Consider the following 25,151-nt stretch of genomic DNA (forward strand, 5'->3'; position numbering starts at 1 on the left):
ATACACCTTAGGTCCCTAGAAAAATCAGATCAGTAAATAGAAAGAAATCCTTAGAAAATCAAAGTAGAAATTAATGAAATAGAAACAAGATAGTAAATACAGACAATACAGAGAATTAAACAAAGAGCTGTTTCTTTGAAAAGATAAACAAGATTGACAAACCCTTAGACAAAAGAGAAGATGCAAATTAACATAATTAGAGATAGAAAGGGAACCATTACAACAGATATCAATGTAATTCAGAAAAATCTAAATAACATAGTCTACTCAACTGGAGAATTTAAAAGAAATTGATGGATTTCTGAATATATATGACCTACTAAAATTAAACCAAAATGAGATAATATATAAAGATATTATTTATTTATTTTTTGTGTATATCAGTATGTTGCTTGTATGCTAATGGAAGCCAGAAGAGAGTGTTGAATTCCCCAGAACAAGAGTTACAGATGGCTATGAGTCATCCCACAGGTACTGGGAACCTAATGCAGGTTCTCTACAAAAGCATCAAGTGTTAAGCACTGGACAATCTCTTCAGCCCTGAGATAAACAATTTAAACAGATCCATAAAAAACAGTTAATATTGAAGGTATAGCCGAGAGTGGTGGCGCACACCTTTAATCCTAGCACTTGAGAGGCAGAGGCAAGTGGATCTATGAGTTTGAGGACAGCCTGGTCTACAGTGTGAGTTCCAGGACAGCCAAGACTGTTACACAGAGAAACCCTGTCTCAGAAAACAAAACCAATGAACAAATTGAAGAAGTAACTAAAAACTCTCCCTACTAAAAAAGTCAAAGCTCAAATGGATTCACCGGTGAAGTCTTTCCAGGCCGTGCTGGAAGTCTTAGCTATAGGACTAAGATGAAGGAGGAAGATAAAAGGGTGCAATCAGGAAATGAAGACATGAAAGTGCCTCTATCTACAGATGTGATTCTATACATAAGAGACCCGAAAGTCTGTTGGACAACTCTTAGAATTGATAAACAGTTTTAGCAAAGTGGCAGGATACAAAATAAATATACAAAACCCGGTCGATTGCCTATATGTCAATGCAAACAAACTAAGAAAGAAGAAGCCAAGCTAACAATCCCATTCAGTGGCTTCAAAATACATACCTCAGAATAAACCAAAGATGTGAAAGACCAACAAGCTAAGGATGTGAAATACCTCCTCTACCACGGAAACTTAAAGACAGGAGAAAGAAATTGAAGACACTAAAAGATGGAAAGACCTCCCTGCTCCTGGGTCAGAAGAATCAATAGTGGGAAAATGGCTATCCTAACAAAAGAAATCTATAGATTCAATGTATTCCTAATCAAAATTCCAGTGATTTTCCTCACAGAAAGAGAAGGAAATTGTAAAGCTCACATGGAAGCACAAAAGACCCTGGCTAGATAAAGCAATCCTAAGCAAGAAGGGCTATTACCTGTTCTTGGAGGTATCACTATGTACAACTTCAAATTATGACACAAAACCATAGTATAAAAACATTGTGATACTGCTACAAAAACAGAAATGTCGATCAATGAAACAGATTAGAGGAACGAGATACAGTTACCTGATTTTTGACAAAAGCATACATTAGAGAAAAGACAGTGTCATCAGTAACATTGCTAGAAAATACTTCAAGATACAGGCATAGGTAAGTACTTTATGAATAAGTCTCTGATTGCTCAGGACATAAGACTAGTAATTGACAAATAAGACTTCATGAAATTAAAAGACTTCTATATAGAAAAAGAAACTGCCAATTGTAGCACAAATTCTAATTAACTTTAATAAAATCCTGGAGCTAGATATTGGGGTAAATGCTGAAAACCAAAGAGACAAAGGAACAAGTGACAGCCACCTCTCACCTCACCAACTATTCAGCCAAAAAAACTGAGCTCCTGTCTCCTCCAGCCTTATATTCCATTCTTTGCCCAGCCAGATCACTTCCTGTCTCAATCTCCCTAGTCCTGGGATTAAAGGCATGTGTGCCTCCCAAGTACTGGGAACAAAGGCATTGAGATCCCAAGTGCTGGGATTAAAGATGTGTGCTGGCACTGCCTGGCCTCTATGACTAACTAGTGACTGGCTTTGCCTCTGATCTTCAGGCAAGCTTTTTTAGAGCATACACAAAATATCACCACAGCCAATCAAGTGAAAAATCACCCTATAGAATGGGAGAAATTATCTCTGATAGCTATATATCTGATAGAAGATCAGTATCTAGAATATACGAAGAACTCAAGAAAATGAATATCAAAGAAACAATTTAAAAAATGGACCACAGAACTGGACAGAGAGTTCTCAAAGGAAAAATACAAATGGCTAACAACATTTAAAAAGTGCTCAACATCATAATCCACGAGGGAAATATAAATTTAAACTACTTTGAGATTCCTTTACACTCTACTCAGCATTGATTTCATCATGTGGGTAAATGACAGCCAACGCTGGTGAGGAAAGAAATCCTTATCCACTATAGGTGGGATTGTACATTGGTGCAGCCACCATGGAATACAGTGTAGCCTCATTGCTTCCATAAACTCACAGAGGCTTATGGTTTCCTGTACAGGAATTGCATAAAACTAATCATCAATTTCCAAGCATGGTCGGCAGAAGGACTCAAGATGTTCTCCTACTAGCTGAAGAGCAAGTACTTACTGTTGGGGGAAGGATTGTTTTTCTTCAGTGTTCTGGCTGTGAGGACATGAAGCTAGGAGGGGGAAATGTTGGGGAGATCTGGGAGGGTAATGAGGACTTTGGGTTGGATATGATAAAGATATACTATATTAATATATGAAATTGTCAAATAATAAAATAGTCTAAGAGCTATACAAAGATTTTTTAATGTCATATGTACTCGATAATAACTATTATCAAATTAACAAGCATAATTTAATAAATATGCCAGTTGGGAATGCTATTGCATGTAGAGCATTCATAGATGGAGAATTTATGTGTTGGACCATCATTACAGTGTTTTCTGTGGTCAATGTGAATGACTGGCTGCCATAGACTCTCCACAAAATGATACTACATGATAAAGGAGAAATTCTGAATATTAAGTTTGGATGGTCCTTAAGTTTCCCTGGGCTTATGCATGTCAGAATTGTCAGTTTATATTAGGAGTGATTCTCTGACAGAGCATGGGGTGTCAATCAAATCTACCATTCGGCTTTCTTTTCAGCTTCTATCCTGAGTGAGCTGAAGTTTGTCAAGGTTAAGATAAACACCTGAGGAGGTAAAGTTGTTACAGTGTGAGAGTTTGAATGCAGATGGAGACACTATGTTATATTATAAGATGGTGTTATTTTTAGGAATGTAATTTTGGATGTACATTCATCTGTGTTGTTTAGGTTGTGGACACTGGAAATTCTCCATTTGAGCCACAGCCACCCCTGTTTGGATGGCTTCTCTGGCAGTATCCTCAAGGCTGCCTGGTACAAGAGGACATGTAGGTTTGATGTTCTATGGTGGCCCTGGGTTGCATGCAGCCAATGGAACTGTTTCACCTGTCCTGGTGACCAGTCAGCTGTCTTCACTGGCCATGGATGGCTGATAGTTCTTCAGGAACTGTGAGTCCCTTCTCTTACTACTGTGTCTTTCCTGACTTCTCCATCACTTGAGCCCCTTCATTTCCTCATTGCTTGGGCTAGGGATGACAAGAGGGGGTAATTGAACTTTGGTTTGATTTTCCTCTTATTGATTGGGCTCTGTTGTTTTTTAGTGGAAAGTCTACTCACTTTGAAGAAGTGTTTCTATTTTTGGTTATGGAGCTGAGTATTAGTCTTTTATGAGCCAAAGCTGTATAACAACAACCTCACAAAGTCAGAAATTTAAGTTTGTACTCAGTCTCTTTGGTGATAGGTGTGCCAAGAGTTTCTACAGTGAATGTTGCCCTTATGTCCTTAGGTCCCAATAATATATACAAGTAGAAAGGATGAATGCGTTTCTATGGTTTATGATTAATGATATTGTAAAGCTCTGTGTGTTTCTCTTTCTAAACATTCACTTAAATGAATGTGTTCTCTTTGCTGAGCCCTTTCTGCAGCACAGAAGCCAATACTTCACCAGGCCCCTGTTTGTTAACAGAAAACCATGGAAAACAGTGTTCCTGTTGCATGCACCACAGGCAAAGTAGAGAAACATAATTGATGTGAGATGGAGAGTAGAATAAAAATTCTTACTCTTGGGCTGATTATTTGTGATCTGTCAAAAAGGAATTTGTTTCTGTAGTTGTGTGAATAAAATTTCTGCTATTACCAGCAAAGTACTATAGAAACCTCTGCCCCAGGGTTCTGGGGGGTATTTTCTGGAATTATTGCATTGATTCCTCCCTTTTCTTTTTTTCTTTTCTTTTTTCTTCTACTCACTCTGTATCTTCCTCTGGGTGTCGTGCAAGGCAATGGCCATATGTGATTTGTTTGTACTAAAGTTGCACATTGCAAAGTTGAGCCATTGATTCCTCTCAGGTTTGCTATGAAAATTTCTACTCTCATTGTCTCAGGAGGCCAAGGTCTCAATATCAAATATGCGTTTGCTTATTTAGTTTCTTGTCCCCAGCCTCCTTTCAGAACTGTATTCCAGCCTGCTTTTAGCATCTGTTCCTCTATACCAGAAAATCTGTTTTGGCTTCTTCAGAGAATAAGTCTTTTCTTTTCAGTTGAAGAGGGTTTTGCAGAGTGGAGGAAGACATGGCATGCTGGCCACATCTTAAAAAAGACTTAACAAATTCTTTCATATTTTTCCTCCCAAGTGTTTCCTTTTGAATTTCTGATTGTCCCAAATTCTGGGACTTTTGGGCACCACAAAGTGTAAATCAGCTTGACGCTAGCTTAGAATTCAGTTTTCTTTTCCGGTCTGTTATTTTTCATTTTTTTCTCCATCTGTTCTCATCTTCCAGCTATAGAAACCACATACCTCAGTCCTAGTCTCATCTCATTGGTCACAACATGGTCACATGGTTCTAATGTCCCTACAAAAGAATCTGAGGTATTGAGCTTCCTCCACCCTTAAAGAGAATGATCAATACAGGAAGCATAAAATGGAGTTTCTGACCTAATGCTTTTAATTAATACCCCACACTCTTGTTTTAGATGTGTTTATTAGCAAGTCATGGTAGACCCTTGGTTCAGTGGGCACGTTTGTCAGTCTCTCTGTGTTTTGTCATGTACCAAGAAAGCTGTAGTTGTCATTGACTGTCTGAAAACACATAAAAATGGGGCACTGTTTAATATCTGGTCCTGGTCATAGATCTTCATATGCAGAGCAAGTGTGAATGACTCAGAGAATCTGAGTTTGTGTCCAGATTCTACCAACTTCTAGCTGTGTGATCTTGGTCAAAAGCTTAGTTTTCTGTTCTCCAGTGTCACTGATGGTCCTTTCCCTGTGGTCATCTTGTAAAGATTAAGGTAGTTAATACTCAGAAATGTGACCACTTATGTATTAGTTGTGATTATTATATGCTAGTTTTATCATTGATATTGACATGGGCAGAGGGAGACAAGGACTTAGCTTGAGGGTGATGGCTTTATCTGAGTGCTCATTGTATTTAACTGAGTTGTACCAGAGAGGTAGCTGTGCACTATAGAATAACCTGTGTACTCCAAAGAACCCTGAGTCTAAGAGTTCAGCTAGAGTTGTCATTTATATACCATTGTAGATGTGACATGTAGGTGGTTTCATGTACATATCTCCTCCATTCAGTCTCTTGACTCTGGAAGATCCAGCTTTTGTCAGATCCCTGCATTCTTTCCTGGCTCCTAGAAATGCCCTCCCAATTCCCAGAACACTCCATCATTATGTGTGTAGATTTGGCAGAAATTCTTCTCATCCTTCAAGCCCTGCCCAATTCCTGAGTTTGATGCACTCAACTGTTCCGTTGACTTCTCCCTCCCTTAAAAGGAAAACTTTTGCCTCAGTAAGTCTGTTTAGGTTCAGGACCTTTTTGTCTATCCTTGAGTATTTTTTTCAATGAGGTCAGGAACTTCTGGGACAACAGAGTTAAGTGACACCATCATTCTTTTTGTTATTTGTATACACTACATATTTTGAAATTGTGTTGCTGCCAGTCCATATGATCATATAATTGAGACTAGGCAGTGACTGATTGTACAATTGATACTGATTAGTGGTTCTTAAATAAATCAAGAAGGAAAAGGCATGACTCCTTAGCCCTGCTGGATGTCACAGTAATGAGTTTCTCACTATTGGAGAGCTGTTCAGCAGTAGTAGATTTGCAGTGAACTTTCTTGGGCCATGTCAGAGGCTTGCATGCTGTGATTGTTTGAATGAGAATGGCCCCCATAGGCTCAAATATGTGAGTGCTTTGTCTGCAATTGGTGGAACTGTTTGGGAAGGATTAGGAGGCATGACCTTGTTGGAGGAAGTGTCACGTAAGAGTGGGTTTTGAGGTTTAAAAAGTCCACACCATTCCTAGTTCTCTCTCTCTCTCTCTCTCTCTCTCTCTCTCTCTCTCTCTCTCTCTCTCTCTCTCTCTGCCTCCTGCTTGTGAATTAGATGTGAACTGTTAGCTACTGCTCCAGTGCTATGCTGGTCATAGACTCTACTACCCTCTGGAACTATGAACCCCCAAATAAATGCTTTCTTTTGTAAATTGCCTTGGTCAATGTTGTCTCTTCTCAGCAATGAGAAAGTAGCTAAGACAGATGTGTTACAAAGTGAAAGGATGTTTAGTTTCTAAGGAAAAAGTGACAGGGTTTACTACATTAGTATTTAGAAATGGCCACATGGTGCTAAGAAAGAGTAAGAGACATGGGTTTATGTTGATTCTGACACCATTTCTTCTTCCAAACACCAACCAAGGCATAGAGTGGTTGCAACTGGAGTAAGGAGTAAACTGGGGAGGTACTGCTCTGTTTGAAAGGAGAAAAGTTCACTTCATTCTTCGAGGGAAGAGTGAAAAGCAAGCAAGCAATGTGAGCAGGAGTGTTGGGAACCTGAGAGATGCTGTGATCCTGGGAAGTCACATGGAGGGGCCACAGGGAGTCCTGGGTAAAGTATCTAAGAATGTCAATCTTAGAGATGCTATTCAGTTTGAGGTCATTTGTGTTATCAACAAGTAAGCCTCTTTTCTATCCATGGCTGTTTTTAGAAAACTCTACAGTTTATGAAACACCCTGTAAAATTAAGATTCGTTTTCTTGTTTTCATTTTGAAGTTGGAAGGGCCAAGTTCCACATTTTGACTTCTTTGACAAAAGAAATAAGACACGGAATTAAGAGCTAGAAGGCAGGGGTGAGCAAGAGAATGGAAGGAAGTTTTTCAGCCACCCTGAAGAGTGTGTCATATTTGTTGGTCATTGACCTGAGAGGATAGAGCTCTCCCCAATGACCTTCACAGGTAAGGGTTCCATAGCTTATACCTGGGCTGTTTATGTGACTTTGGCTAGTATTTATTAAGTTCCTGCTATTTGTGAGCAATTTTGCTGGATGGAGAGGCGGGCGGGGATACACACAGCATGTAAACACATGAGCAGAATTCCTTTTCTCTGGAAACTTTGTAATTACCAGGGACATTTGTAGCCAGGGTACCAATATTCTGACTGTAGATCCATGGTTTATTCCAGTGGTACCACCATCAATTACCAGTTCCTCCCACTTTCATGCCCCCAAAAAGTGCCAGTTTGGAGATAAATTATCTGATAATCATTCCAAAGAGCTGTGGAGATTTAATGACAAAATTTCCATGGAAAACTTTCTATGAATCACAAAGTTTTATCTGAATGAAAGGGATCAAAGTATTTGAGTTCTTTTATTGCATTCCCTGGTGGAGATGGACAGGAGTGTCTGAAATTGCTGTCTACCTTAGGCCCTGTTATTGCTCTGAGATCTTCTCAATTTTGCATGAGAATAAGCTTGCCATAAGTGAATTTTTATTTGAAAGTAGATTAGTGTGTGCCTCATCATTTTCTAGGTTCCTTCCTTCATGCTACATTCAGGACCCCCATCTGTATACTCGATGTTTTCTTCATTTTACCTTAAATGAATACTTTGAAATTTATGGAGTCTTTCATATTTAACATGTTATTATTCTGATGGGTTTTGAACATGGAAGGTCAAAACCTCCTCGGAATTTTTAAAACCTGCTTTTGAATGTAAACGACTATGTGGTAAATGTGAATCATGAGGGAAGGCAGGGAGTGCTGTGGGATGGTCTGTATGTCAAGTGTGTTGCTGATTAGTCAATAAATAAAACTCTGATTGGCCAGTGGCTAGGCAGGAAGTATAGGCGGGACAAGGAGGAGAATAAAGCTGGGAAGTGGAAGGCTGAGTCAGAGACACTGCCAGCCGCCACGATGAGAAACAGCATGTGAAGATGCCGGTAAGCCACGAGCCACGTGGCAAGGTATAGATTTATAGAAATGGATTAATTTAAGCTGTAAGGACAGTTAGCAAGAAGCCTGCCACGGTCATACAGTTTGTAACCAATATAAGTCTCTGTGTTCACTTGGTCGGGTCTGAGCGGCTGTGGGACTGGCAGGTGAGAGAGATTTGTCCTGACTGTGGGCCAGGCAGGAAAACTCAAGCTACAAGGGAGAGAGCCCCAGAGAGCATCCAGAGCAGCCTCCTCAGATGTCCTTTACATCAACCCACACAAGAAAGGTGCCACCAGGCCAGCAAATACACATTACCTTCCTCCTATGTGGTAGAAATTGTGTACACATGTACACAACGTGTGCAGACAGACGTGACCCCTCATTTCTAGTCTGTCATCATCATGGTCTTTATCTTCAGCCAGAACACCATGTATTAAAGGGATCTCTCTTGGCACTTCATTAAGGGTTTTACTCTCATTGTCAATTAAGATGGTCACCATGACAACAAAAGGATTACCATTATTATCTCAGGTCCATAGAGGAGGAGACTGGGGCTTGGTGAGGTCAAAAAGTGTTCTAGTCAAGGAAAAGTGATGTTTGAATGTGTCCACAAGTCTTGCTGTTATAAGGTGTCATGCCCTCCCTGTCATAAGTGCCCTATGGAGGTGATGGTAGTGGGGCTGGAGGTGGGAGGAGGAAGTGAAGAACACTTGGGATACTTTGACCTTTATAGGATCATTTTTTTCCCTAAGTAATAAGCTTTGGTCTTAGGGGAAAAGATGGTAAGTATACAATTTTCTTTAAAATATTAGCAATGATCAAGTATAGACTATTGGAACTGAAGACTGTAATACTGATAATAATAAATACACATAATAAGTAATTAGTGGCATAATTAGGTATATCTACTGTGAGCTTTGTGAATATGTTTGTATGAATGCTTGAACCCCAGTTAGTATCATTTGACCTGGTTCTTGGTTTGTCTGCTGAATAAAACACACTTTGGAGTACACCATGCATTGGCACTGAATGAAGAATACAACCATAGTGCATTTATTTGAGGCTATAGATTTTTAGACATTGCATTTGATGAGGTTTGATACATTTTGACCCTTAGTACTTCTTTTAACACAATTGTGGGGATTTGCAGTCTTTAAAAGTCTTTGTGAGTTTGAGGCCAGCCTGGTCTATAGAGCGAGGTCCAGGAAAGGCACAAAGCTACACAGATAAACTCTGTCTCGAAAAACGAAAAAAAAAAAAAAGTCATTTTGGACTCCCTTTCTTTTCTTCTTTCTGTCTATAGAATCTCCATTACATGGGTTGCTCAGACTTGGGGGTTGGTAAGAGGGCTCAACAGGCGCTTGCTGCCAAACCTGTCGACCTGAGCTCAAACTCTGGAACCTACACGGTAGGAGAGAACTGACTTCTGAAAATTGTCTTCAGACCTTCACATGTGTCTCCAACCCCTCCCCCAAATAAATGTAATAACTCTGGCCATGGATAAGCTGCCCCATGTCCAATGTCCAGAATTTATTTTATTCCTTTGTCACCCTTGTGACAGTGATAAATTTAGAGATGGACACTTACAAAATCAAGCAAGTGCTCATTCTTCTTAGAACGACTCTGCTGTAATTACAAGGAAAGATGGATCTTTCTGACTGGCATTTTCTGAGCTGGTTGGGTGCTAGCCTGTCACTGATGAGGTTACCTTGGTGACTCAGGGATAGGAGAAAGGCTCAGGGCTGGAGGGCAGACCTTGATGACATCAGTTGAGCCTTAGCTCTTAGCTCTCCTTTTGTCTGAACTGTGCTTACCCCTAGAATGTCTGACCAGGCAAATCTACAAATCTACCAATTTATTTCTGCTTTAGCTGGTTTAAATTATGTTTCTGTAGATAATTTCTAATGTATAAATAGTTCACTGAGTACAGTTAAAGCAAGTTTCAGCTTCTACTTATGATAAGTGGTGATTCTTTGCTCTCTTATTAAAATTGTTTATTTGGCACCTGAAGCTTTGCAAGGCAGCTGGACCTGCTGTATTTGCGATTTCTCCCTGTGTGAGTTGTGGGGAGAGAAGAGTGGGTGAGGGGATGGAGGACACACAGCCCGTGACTCAGACCATCACTCTCAATGGGAAGGGAAATATGATGTCACTTATTGTCAGAAGTACCCATGTTACCCTTTGAAGCCACCCTGGGTTTCCAGGCTCTCCAGAGCATCACTCCTTTGTCCCTTTTTTTCTCTTCATTTGAATATGCTTTATAGGAAAGACATCTGTCTAAGGTGTGGGCAAGTTCACTTTTATCACTTACTAGTGCAACGCTTAAGTGAGTATCAGAAGACTGAAATTCACTACTATATATTCAAACACAAGAAAATTAAACAGCTCAAAAACAAGGGAAGCAAAGACATATTTTCCCCATGGCCACCTGGTTCCCCATCTGCTTTTCCTTTTTACCCAGTGGACTTAGGGAGCAGTGGTTTGCTTCCTGGCTGTCTTCCAATCTAACTCTTGGTTTTCTCAGAAATGTCTTAGAATAAAAATTTGGACTTTACAAATAACCCCTGTGCATTACATAATTGAAAATTAGATGTAATTGTGAAAATTAAGTGGTAAGCCTATTACCTGCCTTGGCTACACACATAGGAAGAATACAATAAACTTAAGAATCTAAAATGGATGTAATTATGTATATATGCTTGATCATCAAAGAAGTCAGCCAAAGAGGTGTCTGATTCCCTTTCCAAATCAAGTAGGTCAGTATCGGGGGGCATTTAGAAGTCTTTGCAAAATAGAGTTGACACACTATAATCATTTAATGGCACAAATTCCCGTTAGCATAACTGCTGCATAAATAATGTTCATTATAGTGATTAGAAACGTTAATTTCTTAGAGCAATCAAAATTTTCTTTCATCTCCTATAGCAGCAGTTTTTAAGCTGCAGGTTTATGACCCATGAAATCAATTTAGTAGAGTACAATCAGCATCCAGGAAATAGATTAAAAGAGAAAATATTCAATTTCCTTGCCTATTGTCCATGTAAACATCATCCCAGATACCTTAATTTCAATTTTTCAAAGTGCAATATGTATAACTACTTGATTATGACATAAACTGTATTTCATTTTGTAAAATATCATGCTAAAAAAGTTGGAAGACAGGTATTCTACAGTATGACAAATGAACTCTCGGGCTAACCTGAAGATGATGCGTAATTTCTAGTTTTACAAATTGTTAAAAACAGGTGTTTTTATCGAACAGTCATGGTCACTATGTTTTTTTTTTTTTTTTTTAACTGATACTTAGATCCCCCTTCCCATTTGCTATGAAATTTGTTCCTGGCATTTGTTGTTGTCAATGAAATGGGGAATATCTTGGTGTCTGTATGAGCTCTCAGGTTTGGACTGAACCCTTGGCTAGCCAGCTCCTCTTGGGCACACTCTGACTGGCTCCATACCTCAGCTTCCTTACTTATAAGTGATTAACCGGTAGGCTCACTATTGGGCAGAATCAATGAATGAATGCACTAAAAGCTCTTCACAGTTCTGGGCACATAGGGAGTCTTCAACAAACGTTGTTTACTGATGCTATTATTTTCCTCATTATCTTTATATGAGAATAGAAAATATCAGAGTTTCTTTTTTTATTTTTTTTATTTTTTTTTAAATTTATTTTGCAATACAATTCAGTTTTACATATCAGCCACGGATTCCCTTGTTCTCCCCCCTCCCGTCCCGCTCACCTTCCCCCCAACCCCCCCCCCCCCATTCCCATCTCCTCCAGGGCAAAGCCTTCCCCACAGACTGAGGTCAACCTGGTAGACTCAGTCCAGGTAGGTCTAGTCCCCTCCTCCCAGGCCGAGCCAAACAATCCTGCATAGGCCCCAGGTTTCAAACAGCCAACTCATGCAATGAGCACAAGATCTACTCTGGTGATGGGATGGCCAAACACCCTAATTGTTGTGCTAGAAACCTCATCCAACTACTGAGGGATCTGGATGCAGAGATCCATGACTAGGCCCCGGGTGGATCTCTGGGAGTCCAATTAGCGAGAATGAGGAGGGTTTATATGAGCGAGAATTGTTGAGACCAAGGTTGGATAAAGCACAGGGACAAATAGCCAAATGAATGGAAACACATGAACTATGAACCAATGGCTGAGGGGTCCCCAACTGGATCAGGCCCTCTGAATGGGTGAGACAGTTGATTGGCTTGATCTGTTTGGGAGGCTTCCAGGCAGTGGGACCAGATCTTGTGCTCATTGCATGAGTTGGCTGTTTGAAATATCAGAGTTTCTTGCATCAAAGTTTTATCTTTGCCTCTGATAAAGGTAGCATAAAGCCCAGAGTGTATTTTGTGGTTCAGCCTAAGCATGGCCCTCCACACGGTTAATTCTCCTTCCCAGCATTTATATTTGTAGTTGAAATGAAACGTCTTACAGAAATGCTCAAGTTGGGCTACAGCACACACTATGAGGGGTTGGGAATCTCCTGAAATGTGATCAGGTGTCTGGTGACTGCGTATAGACACTCAGCGAATGGGCAAGGAAGCCTGACTATCATGTTTGTCTAAGGGTCTCATGTTGTGTAGTGAGGAGTCAGGTATGGTGGACCTAAGTCCAGGCCTAATAATAGTTTTCATTACTCAGCAGGTTACTTCACCTTTGTAGCTTTTATTACTCCACTGGCAAAGAGAGATTAAATTAATTCCTGCATCACATAGTTGTCTCTATGATTGTTTACCGTAGTTGTAAAGAGCTTGGTACAGTCACTGCCACATACTAAGTCCTCAAGAGAATATCGATAGTGAAAGAGGAGTAATGTACTAGAGACAGAGAATGAAGTAACTTCCCCCTTAACTATGAATTATGTAACACCGATTCTACAACTGGATCGCTGAGTAATCCATTCACTTCTTTATCCAACAAAAACTGAATGCTGCATGAATGGGGAATTAAGTACAGTGCCTAGAAGGTGAATGATTAAGACAGTTTTTCTGCTCTCATTGAGTTTATAATCTATGGAGGTCATGGGTAGGCAATGACTAGCCAGGTGATAAGTGCTGCTGCAGATGCGTTATAGAGCTAAGTGAGGACTCAGATGTTTGCAACTGAGAACCACATTCGGAAACATGTATGGTTTATTTGAGAACTGAACAGTCCTAACTTTATTCTGTTAATATTAATTTATTAAAAGTTTTGCCAAGTATAATTTGCTTATTAAGGTGTACTAAAGAGGAGATTTAATGTATAGAAACTGGAGGAAACTGGCCTTTACTTGGATATGGCTCCAAGGATGAGGGCAGGTAGTGAGACATCTTTGAAGGACTGGGGTTAGAGAGTAGGACAAATATCCACCTTATAAATTAAAATCCAATAACCCTAGTATTCCTGTGCATGGTAAGCAGGGACCTTAGAGGTCTGTCTGATGCTCAGTTATAACAAGGAGTATAGGCTAAGTTTTTATTTCTTTCTGTTTTTCTCTTAATGATATTTGACTTTTAATTTTAATATATACACACACATTTAATTTTAATATGTACATCTACACCCACATCCATGTAGATGGCTTTGAAAATAAAGTAGTAATAATAATTACTAAATAAATTCAGATAACTTAGTATTTTACATATTGCATTAACATTTTTCATTTAAATTTTTATGATTCAATGTACCTGAGTTATATCGTATTCACAACTTACAAAATTGAGTCATATGCAACATGTCTGCATTAGAAGACTTCAATAGTGGTAACAGTGTCTTACACGATGGGTCATTGGGCTGTCAGTAATTAGATGTGACACAAAATCATTTGGGGTTATGTCCATTAATAGGAGACATAAGGTGTCTATATCCATTTAAATTACTTTTTGTATTATGTGGATAGAGGAACTCTTACCTTTGAGTAATGCTGTCAGGATAGCTAAATCAATGTCCTGGTGTCCTTCTGATCCCATTCGAAATACTGTGATCTGCAATTTGAGACAAGGAGACGATTAACAACACATTTTTCCTCCAGAGAGAATTCAAATCAATGAAACCACTTCTGAGCAGTGACTATTTCACTATCTCTGAAGTAGGATCTTAACCATAGGGCAAGCATACATAATGAGGATTAGAGGAGTGGGCTCTGCCATTCATTAAGAGAGATGTGTCAATAGTCTCCAAATGGGGACTATCTTACATCACTGTATGGATAGTGGTTATGAAGCAAGACTTTCAGGATTCACAAAATACATAAATTGAAACACAACCATGGGTGAGGAACTGTGCTTAAAGATAGATGGCCACTATGTTCTGTAGAAAATGGTCCACATATGTGCACTATAACCATTTCTACACTTACTCCTTAGCAATCATCTGTGTTGGTTAGTTTTTGTCAACTTGACACAGGCTAGACATATCTGGGAAGAAGAATTCTTCACTGAGAAAGTGCCTCCATAAGATTGTCCTGTAGATGAGTCTGTAGGGTATTTTCTTGATTAATGATTGATGTGGAAGGACCCAAGCCACTGTGCACAGTACATTCCTGGGCAGGTAGTCCTGGGGTATACAATAAAGTAGGCTTCTGGAGTTGGAGAGATGGGTCAGTGGTTAAAAGCTCTGGTTGCTTTTCTAGAGGATCAATTTCAATTCTCAGCACCCACATGAGCTCACAGCTGTTTGTATCTCCAGTTCCAAGGACCTAACATCCTCTTCTGTACTGTGTAGGCACCAAGCATGCATGTGGTACACAGAAATACATGTATGCAAAACACTCATGTATACAAAATAAAATAATAATAAATAAAAAAGAAAAAGAAACTAGGCTGAGGAGCAAGCCAGGAGGAGTAAGCCAAGATTCTTCTGTGGTCTTTGCTTCAGTTTCTGCCTCCACATTCCTGTCTTGAGTTCCTGCCCTTACTTTACTCAGTGATGGAGTGTGATCTGGGGTTTGCAACCCTGAAATAAATCCTTTCCTCACCTAGTTGCTTTCAGTCATGGTATTTTATCAGCAATAAAAACCTTAACTAAGACATCATTCAAGGGTTTTGACATTGGGATGCATATCACTGTTCAGCCCTCTCAGTGACTTTGAATATCCTTTAGAATAATCTAGCACTATATCCAGATGGTAAGAAATGGGCAGAAGGCAGTAAAGTAACATCTTTTTCTTGGTAATATAGGAGAGAAATATAGTCTCTGGGGGAGAATAACAGGAAGGAGAGAGAGGAAAAATCAGTGAGGAACTAATTCTTCCCTGAGACTTGACTGTTGGCAAGAGGAAGAGCTGGGAGACTCATTCTAAAGGAGATGTTTTTACTAGCAATTGTTACTGCTACCAAGAACTAGCGATTGGGAATAATATCTACTTTCATGACACTGAAGAATTCCCCTCATAACCTTAAACTTTGCTGACATTAAAAGAAAGTCCCAAGAAATTTTATTTGCATGCATTCACCAAAGGCCCGGGTTTATGTTTCTAGGAGGGATCTTTGATGGGCACACAGGAAACACTGGTGTCCATATTGATGTGCAGCACAGGATTTGTTTCTAAATTGTGTGCCCTGAGAAGTGAGTCTCCTCAGATGACTTTCTTTTTCGCTTTGTAGAATGCTGACTACAGAGAGAAAGTTTCCAGGATTAAAAGGCAAAGACAAGCAGCTTTAGTTCGTGGCATGGGCACTGTGTTTTAGAGGTAGAATTCAACTGGAAGAGGAAGAAAGGGCAGAAGGACACACGTCCCAGGGAAGAGTAAGACTCATTAGTGAATAACTCAGGAAAGGGTACCTCATCCATACTCCAACTGGTTGTTGGAGATGACAGTGATTTGTGGTTAAATATCATTGGTTTCTAGCAGGGATGAACTAAAGGATGGTTTTGGAGCAAAAATTTGCGTGAAAAACTTAGTGAAGGATTTTTGTAACAGAGCAAGGCTTAATCTATTTTAAGGAATCTTCTTGCAATCTTCATAAAGAGTTAGCAAAGATTTTAATGGGAAAGTATAAGGACAGGGAAGTTTGCAAAATAATACACACCCTTAGCTAAGCAATCAGAAAGTACAATTAAAAAGAGATCTACAGCCAAACACCAGGATGAACTCCAGGAGTCCAGTTGAAGAGGGAGAAGAGGGATTCTATGAGCAAGGGGCATCAAGATCATGAAAGGGAAACCTACAGTGACGACCAAACCAAACTAGTGGGAACTCATGAAATTTAGATCAACAGCTGTGGAGGCTGCCTGGGACTGGACTATGCCCTCTACATAGTGAGACGGATGTGTAGCATGATCTTCTTAAGGGGGCCCTAGCAGTAGAATCAGAATCTATCCCTGGTGCATGAGCAGGCCTTTTGGAGCCCACTTCTATGATGGGACACTTCACACAGCCTTGAGGCAGGGGGAGGAGCTTGGACCTGCCTCTACTAAATGTACCTCCCCATGGGAGGCCTTACCTTCTTGTAGGAGGGAATGGGGGGGTGGATTGGGAGGGGGAGGCTAGAGGGGCAGGAGGATGGAAGAGGGGGATCTTTGGTATGTAAAACAAATAGAATTTTTTCTTAATTAAAAAAAATGCCTTTAGCAAATTATAAAAAAAAATAGGCCACTGTTCAGTAACTGAATTTACAGTTGGTTATAATTTCAGTAAAAACTCCAAAAGTGGTTTTGTGGCTTTGATAAAGTGATTCTAGAATTCAAATCTTCATAATCAGGCATAATTGCCATAGAATGGTTTACCAAATCACAGAATTTAAAAGCAGTATGATTTTGAAATTGGGAGCAGTGAGTAAATTATGAAATAGAATACAACCTGGGGACATTCCAACACATGTGTGAGCTAGAATACAACCCGGGGACATTCCTACACATGTGTGAGCTAGAGTACAACTCGGGGACATTCCTACACACATGTGAGCTAGAATACAACCCGGGGACATTCCTACACACATGTGAGCTAGAGTACAACCCGGGGACATTCCTACACACATGTGAGCTAGAGTACAACCCGGGGACATTTCTACACACATGTGAGCTAGAGTACAACCCGGGGACATTCCTACACACATGTGAGCTAGAATACAACCCGGGGACATTCCTACACACATGTGAGCTAGAATACAACCCGGGGACATTCCTACACACATGTGTGAGCTAGAATACAACCCGGGGACATTCCTACACACATGTGAGCCTTTGTAGCCAGACAAAAGGGTCACTGGAAGTCAGAGGGGAGGAAGTCACTTGTTTTCTCCCTTCTCTTCTCCTTTCTTTCCCCCCTTTTCTTCCCACCCCCCTTTTTTGCTCTCCTCTCTTTTCCTTAGTAAAAGGGTCATGCTATGCTGCTGGTTTCAAAGTCACAATCTGTGGCCTCAGCTCCCTTGATACCCAGGACTGTGGGTTTGAATCTCTGCCCTGAACAATAAGTGATGCTGGGACACTGCGTATTTCCATTTAAAAATCTGAATTTCTTTTCTACCTCACAAATCATACGGACAAAATTATAGATGGAATCGATATGCAAAAATGTATAAAAATTTTTGGTTGTGAGCCTAGCCTTTAACGGCTGAGCCATCTCTCCCAGCACTCGGGAGGCAGAGCCAGGCGGATCTCTGTGAGTTCGAGGCCAGCCTGGGCTACCAAGTGAGTTCCAGGAAAGGCACAAAGCTCCACAGAGAAACCCTGTCTCGAAAAACCAAAAAAAAAATGTATAAAAATTTATATAAAATACAGGAGAATATCATAATAGGTAAAGATTTTTCTCATATAATTAAATTCTTAGATTTATTCCCAAAATCAATATAAAAGTACAGATCATATACATTCACATATTATTTTTGTGTTGCATGTGCTCTCAAAATAGTTTTTAAAAATATATGCCACATTTTAAAATTTTAGTTTTGAGATATTTTAATTATAACATTTCTCCTTTCCATTTCTTCCCTCCAGACCCTCCCAGATAACCTTCCTTGCTCTCCATAAAATTCCTGGTTTATTTTCAACTAATTGTTATTGCATTTATGTAAATGTATATGCATATTTATCCCTAAATATTGTCTCCTAGCAATATCAGAAGTTACACCCCTAAAATCTCACCAACATGACTGTCCAAACATGTTCTAAAAATAGTTATTTTAGAGCTATTGATCCTAGCTGTTATATGCTTTGATTAGATAATCTTCTATGACTTTTTTTTATGCCTGGAGTCTACTAAAATATGTCCTCTTTATGGAGCATGGCACTTCAGTTATGCCTATTTTATCTGAATGTGCCATATGATAACCCTCCTTCCATGTCCCATCCATGGTTTTATTGGTTGACTTCCCTAAATCCTTATGTTGAAACCTAAGGCCAGTGTGATGCCTATAGGATGCAGGGTTTTAGGTCTTGATTAATGATTGCCATAAATTAGTGTCATTATAAGAGAGCCCATAGAGAACTACCTCATTCCTTTACTATGTGAAGACACAGTCAGAAGGTGCCACTTAGGAACCAGAAAGTGGCCTCTACATCTGCGGCACCTTGATTCTGGACTTCTTATCATCAGAAGTAAATTTCCACTATGTATAAGACACCTATGTTATAGCATTTTGTTATAGCAGCCTGGGTGGACTATGACCCTTTTCCCAGTTAGAGAAAGTCCTGTTTTTTTTGGGGGGGGGCATTTTTTATGTGTCAGGAATAGTGATACGTATTTTCAAATACACTACCTGCAATTCCTCATTTTATATAAAAAATAAATGTGTCCATCTACATAAAGATGAACATACAAAATACACAATCAACAAATCATTGCTATGAATATTTAGATTAGATGGAAAAATTAATAACTCTTAATTATCTATGCCTAGAACTCCTAAATATCTATTCAAAGCTGATCATAGAGCCACTTAATAAATCAGATGATAGCCTTGCACAAAACAAGTGATAAAAGCACATTTCAGTGTTGGTGGAGGACAGCTGACCATGGATTTGGCACTAGGAATGTGTGACTGTCACAAAGCTTCATGTGAACAGGGGACAGACACCCGGCAATATGGACTTTGGTTCTGTCACTGTAGCATTCAGATCCTCTGTGTGACTTTGGGCACATCGTGCACATTCTGGGATAGAGGAAGCATTCCAAAGAGTGCTTAACTAACAATGGAGATATTTAATTTCCATGAAGAGAAAGCTATGTTAGACACCCAAAAGGTTATCTGAATCTCCATGGTGAGTTACTGTTGCACACTACTGCACACAGCAATTTCCTCTGTCTATAAGGTGGCATAATAATAATTCTTGCCTATTTTCACTTACATAGAAAATAAACTGTGTAGGTTTTTCTAGCAAACAATCCTAAGTTGTGTCACTGTGATGGAGAGAATAGATGGAACTATAAATCAGTAAATTACCAGTTGCCTCAGACATCTTCTGCCTGCCTAATCAGAGACAAAGTAGCTTGGTGAAGGTCACATGAAAGTTAGAAGGAGAACTCTGAAATTGAGGAGCACCTGCTCTTACCACCCATCCCGTCTAAATAGTAAGACGTGAAGGGAGGAAGAACAGTATTACCACCTGCTTCTTTTGTACCAGCTTATGTCTGGAGGTCAGAGCCTGGGATGACCATGAGGTGGAGGATGTGAATTGAATGGCCTTCTGTTCTGGTTTGAGTTTGAGATGTTCTTCCATAGGCTCATGCATTGAAGGCTTGGTTCTCTGGCATTATTCTGTGGTGTGTTAGGAACATGAGTTGGCTGGGCACAGGTGGGGGAAGCAGGTCACTGGGGAGTGTATCTTGGGCTCTGTCTTGTTCTGTGGTCCCTCTTTTTGCTCCTGGCTGTCATGAGGTGATTAGCTTTTTCTGCCACAACCCTGCCATGGTGTTCTCTCTCTGTCTCATAGCAGTGCAGCCAGCTGACCATGGACTGAAATAATGAGGTAAAGTAAATATCTCCTTTAATTTTTTTCCCCTCAGGTATTTATCACAGAGATAAAAGACTAAGACACCTTCATAGGTACTTGAAATAAAAAATATATAAGAAAAATGACCAAACAAAACCCATCTATGTGGTATATTTGAATTATGGTCACAGCTGGATCTCTGGTAGGGGCTTCCAGGAGGAGGTGTGTGCTGACTTAGGTTTTTATACAGGGTTTCCTTCTGCATAGCCATCTGGATATTGAACCTAGCATTATTGATGACCTCATAGATTCCAGGTGGGAGATGAGAAGTAGCTGTATCATGTTCTGAACTCAAGAAGGGATGCTGGAACAGAAGAAAATTTGCATCTTGCTGGAGAAGGAACCTGAGGGCTGAAGTGGTAATTTGGCTAATTGTTTAAGTTAACTCCAGGGCTGGATGGCCTGAAAGACATCATGCGTTAAACATTTAACTGATGGCAAGATAAGGAATTCAGGGTAGCATTTGAGCTCGTTATTTAAAAGAATGAAAAAATGCAATATCAAATGGGATTCTTTGCACATCTGACCTGCTCATCTTTCCAGTGCCTAAACCTCACTGCATAATTAGAGATCACATTTCAGATGGAAACCCTCCGGATGCACTAAACTGGCATGTTAAATTTACCCTGAAATGTACACTTATCAGTTTTTCATAGCAACAGATGTGGATTGGGGGCGGGGATCAGATGAGTGAGGAGTTTCTAAGGGGTTTATGGGAGAGGCTTGTAGAGGTGCATGGTGTTGTTATCAAGGAGCTTGAGATGGCGTTGTCATGAAAGGGCTTCGTGGACTTTTTTTTAATTGAAGTGTGGGCATGGTTGCTTCCTTGTCCATGTGGCATCCTGGAATGCTGGTGTTGAAGAACACAGGGACCTGGGACTGACACTCTGAGTAAGGGAGCCTTCAGAAGACACCAAAGGAGCTCCAAGGAAGAGCTGGGGACTCCAAAGACATGTTTTATATTATAATTTCCTTTGACTGACCTGAGATGTTAGATTGTTATCACTGTCCTAAAACTATGAAAATGTTGTGAAAATTAATTGCATCGAGCCATCTTCTACCACTTCCAGCGTTGACAGCTTTAGATGCTACTCTATACTCTGCTTCTCCGCTTGGCAGCTGAAGAACAGTGCTCTCAGCTGCAGAGGTAGGCGTCATGACTTGTCATCGACCTAATGTTTCGTTATATGTGTGGACTGTAGTGAATTTAGCCACTATCCCAAGGCAGATTTCCGTCGTCTGCCATTGCAAACATTGTTCCGGTGAATAGCCTCATGCACATGGGGATGAGGGGTGTGCATCTGTAGGTTAAAGCTTGCAGAGCAAAATTTCCTGGCCCAGCTGCTCCGAGGTAAAGTGCCTTCATTGCTGCTCGGATTTTGTCTATAGTGTCTTTACTCTCTCCTTTGTGTATTTTGATTCTCATGATATCTGAAAAGAACGTTGAACTTTACAGTATGTACTTTTCTCCTGTAATGATTTTGAAACTTTAGTTTCTTTTCTTTTCTTTTTGAGACGGGCTTTGTCTGTGTAACATTCCTGCCTGTCTGTCCTGGAACTCACTCTGTAGAACAGGCTGTCCTTGAACTCACTGAGATCCACCTGCCTCTGCCTCCCGAGAACTGGGATTAAAGGCACGTGCCACCATGCCCAGCCTAGATTCTTGTTTTTAATTCAGAAGTTACTGAAAAAAAAATCTTGTTCCTTCACATAGTATCCTCTTCTCTCCACCTACATGCTAACATAAAAGAAAAAAAATTTAAAAATGTACTTATATTTTGGTTCGTTTGTCTCCTTTTGTCATTTGAGGGGCAGAAAAGGAGATACCCAAGTGTGTCACTTTATCAAAAATCACAAACATAAGTGTAATAGAAAATGTAAGCTAAATAGAATGTTACCCTAATTTATTTTATAGCTAATTAGCAAAGGCTGATTTTTTTTCTTACTTACCATAACATTGACATTTTCAACATGAACACTAACTCCAGCACTTGTCTGACATGGCTGCTTACACTTTCAAAGCATTATGGGATACAGGAAGACTAACCCAGTTTACCAGACAACAAAAGAACAAATGTGGAAACCCTTTCCTTAAAAAACGTTTTCCCCCACATTCAGCTTTCTTATGGAAAAACTACCTGAGCTTAGATAAAATTACGGCTTTCATATGAAAGAGAAGTGGAGTTTAGAAATTTACACTTGCCAGGCCATGGGGGCGCATGCCTTTCATGCCAGCACTCGGGAGGCAGAGCCAGGCGGATCTCTGTGAGTTCGAGGCCAGCCTGGTCTACAGAGCGAGAGCCAGGACAGGCACCAAAACTACACAGAGAAACCCTGTCTCGAAAAAAACCAAAAAAAAAAAAAAAAAAAAAAAAAAAAAAGAAAGAAAAAAGAAAAGACAAGAAAAGAAATTTACACTCTCCCCTTATTTTCTGACCTTTCAACCTGGCTGCCAACTAGCTTTACTGCTTCCCTTCATTTTCATCTTGTGTCCCCTTAAAAGTCACAAATTTGATCACTGTACTTCTCACTCCCGAGTCGTGCGTGATTTTGATTCACTGGGCTGTTTTGCGGAGCCTCTCTGCCCAGTCTGCCGAGTGTGGAGGATGCAGTCATGAAGCGAGCAGATAAGATCCGTGCTCTCCAGAGCTGCCATCCTGACAATGGGAAACGAAGGAATAGGTGCAATGTGTGATGCCCTGCTGTGCAAGGTTCTATAAGGCGGCATTGTTTCTGCCTCCTGTCGACTCCGTTCTCTCTGTTCCTGCCCTCACAGCCTTGGTTCAGCCTGTAGCATCTTTCATTTTGTGGTGATTCTGATCCTATCTCTCATATCCTGCTTCTTTCCCATGAGGCTAGTCATGCAACCTTCCGTATTAACTTTTTGAGTGGCTTGCATCCCTGTGGAAGGCAGAGATTCTTAGCAGGGCATTCACGCATTGCTGGCATTGTGCCCCCAGCTTGTTCTTGAACCTCTCTTGCTGACTGCCCACTCGTTGTCATGCCCCTTGTTACCATCTCCACCGTCACAGCCACAACCCATGCCCACATGCCAGACATCCCACTGTGCGGGCAACCTGCTTCTTTTTTGAGACTATGTTTTCATTTCTCGGCTTTTGCCCATTGAGAAGATTCTTAGCAGAATTTTTTTCCCTTTCCCTGCTGAACTAACTATAGGTCTGTGCTATGGTTGCGAGATTGAACAGGTCTTATGTGAAGGAGGGTAGGGTGTGTGACTTAAATGCATTGTTTACTAAGACTTGGTATAAATAAGAGATTTGGAGAGCTGCAGCAGCATAAGATACCCCCAAATACCTTTCACTAAGGTTGTCTAAATCCTTGGTTCCATGTATATTAGACTACACTCAATACAGGAAAAAGACTCAAGGTAAAAATATACGACACAGAAATGCAGCAGAAACATAAAATGACTTAGGGGGCCTAATTCCCTTTTTCTTGGAAATAAACAGGCCTTTTCTCACTGTGAAAATAACAAAATAGAGAGTGTGCGTGCCACTGAATTAATCATGGCCTCTCCATTTTTAAAATCCAATAAGTCTCAGGTCAAACGGGAAAAAGGTATGGAAGAATATACTGGGAAAATTAAACTGACTCACTGTCCAAGTACCTATTTATCAGCTTAATTTGTGACATATTTCTGTCACAGTGGGCATAAAATCTGTGAAAACAGACATAGATATTGAGTAGAGCTTTTGAATATGAAAAAAACCATGATATTATACTGAAAACCGGCATAAGCTGCAAGGACACTGTGGCTCAATCGATCAGAAATAGAAAGGAACATTCCACACTCATATCCTGCTGCTAGCTGTTTGAGAGATGACATCTGAGTTTGACAAATGGTTTGTAACGTGTCTGAGAAGTTTACAGAAATGCTATAACTACAAATAGATGATCAGCAAAGGAAATTCTTGCAGTTTCCAAAAGTCCATCTATAATAATGTTAACAATAGACTCAAGGGCACTAAAATGCCACATGAGAGTTTCCACAGAAGAAAGAATTCTACCTGGAAAGGGTGGAATCCCAGTATCAGGAGGCTGAGGTAGGAAGGTTGCTGTGAGTTCCAGGCCAACCTGAGCTACAGAATAAAACATTGTCTCAAAACATAAACAACAGATACCCCATCACCCTCCCCATAGGACATAACACATTTCTGAAATGTTCTGTGTTTAAATTATTACTAAATTCTGTAGAGGCTTCAGAAGAAGGGATGAATTAGACCCAGGAATTCAATCATCACAATGTAGGCTTTTATTTTATTTTATTTTTTTTGGTGTTTTGAGACAAGGTTTCTCTGTGTAGTTTTGGTGCCTGTCCTGGATCTTGCTCTGTAGACCAGGCTGACCTCAAACTCACAGAGATCTGCCTGGCTCTGCCTCCTGAGTGCTGGGATTAAAGGCATGTGCCACCACTGCCCGGCTTATTTTTAATTTTAATTTTATTTATTTTTTTTACAGTGCTGGGGATCAAACCAAGGGCCTTGCACACACAAGACAAGTGTTCTACCACTGAGCTACGTCTCCAGGCCAGCACCTTTTAAAGTCCAGCAGGTATCATAACATTTCCTCTATGAATCACTAGTATTTAAAATGACTTGAAGCAATTGAATAATTAATAAAAATGCAAAAATATATGCTCATTAAAATATGGGATGATAAAAGGCTGTTGCCAGGGAAAACAGGAGTCTTGTTTGGCAATCAAAGGCTTCTAAGCACACAATGGCTTTAGGTTTCTTTCTGGCATTATCAGAGGTGACTTGGTACAGGGGGAGAATGATGAACCATCAGGAACAGAATACTGGGAACCTGAAACTTGGCATTTATTTCCCAGCCTTTGGAAAGATGAACTTTTTGATAAAATTGCTAAAATCGTCACTTTGTCAAAGTG

At 40.1% G+C, this 25,151-nt stretch overlaps 1 protein-coding gene across 28 annotated transcripts in view; it reads right to left on the reverse strand.

The window, feature by feature from the left end:
- Positions 1 to 25,151, reverse strand: part of Trpm3 (transient receptor potential cation channel subfamily M member 3) — an 859,806-nt gene that overhangs the window by 114,998 nt on the left and 719,657 nt on the right. For all 28 annotated transcript variants that reach the window (XM_052762651.1, XM_052762653.1, XM_052762659.1 and 25 more), the window contains one exon: positions 14,223 to 14,295. In XM_052762651.1, coding sequence (XP_052618611.1) covers positions 14,223 to 14,295 — 73 coding nt within the window. The remainder of the gene's footprint in view (positions 1 to 14,222; positions 14,296 to 25,151) is intronic.

The sequence above is a fragment of the Peromyscus californicus genome, unplaced genomic scaffold, assembly GCF_007827085.1.
Source record: "Peromyscus californicus insignis strain IS unplaced genomic scaffold, ASM782708v3 Scaffold_4__1_contigs__length_199733344, whole genome shotgun sequence".
In the NCBI taxonomy this organism is placed as follows: domain Eukaryota; kingdom Metazoa; phylum Chordata; class Mammalia; order Rodentia; family Cricetidae; genus Peromyscus; species Peromyscus californicus.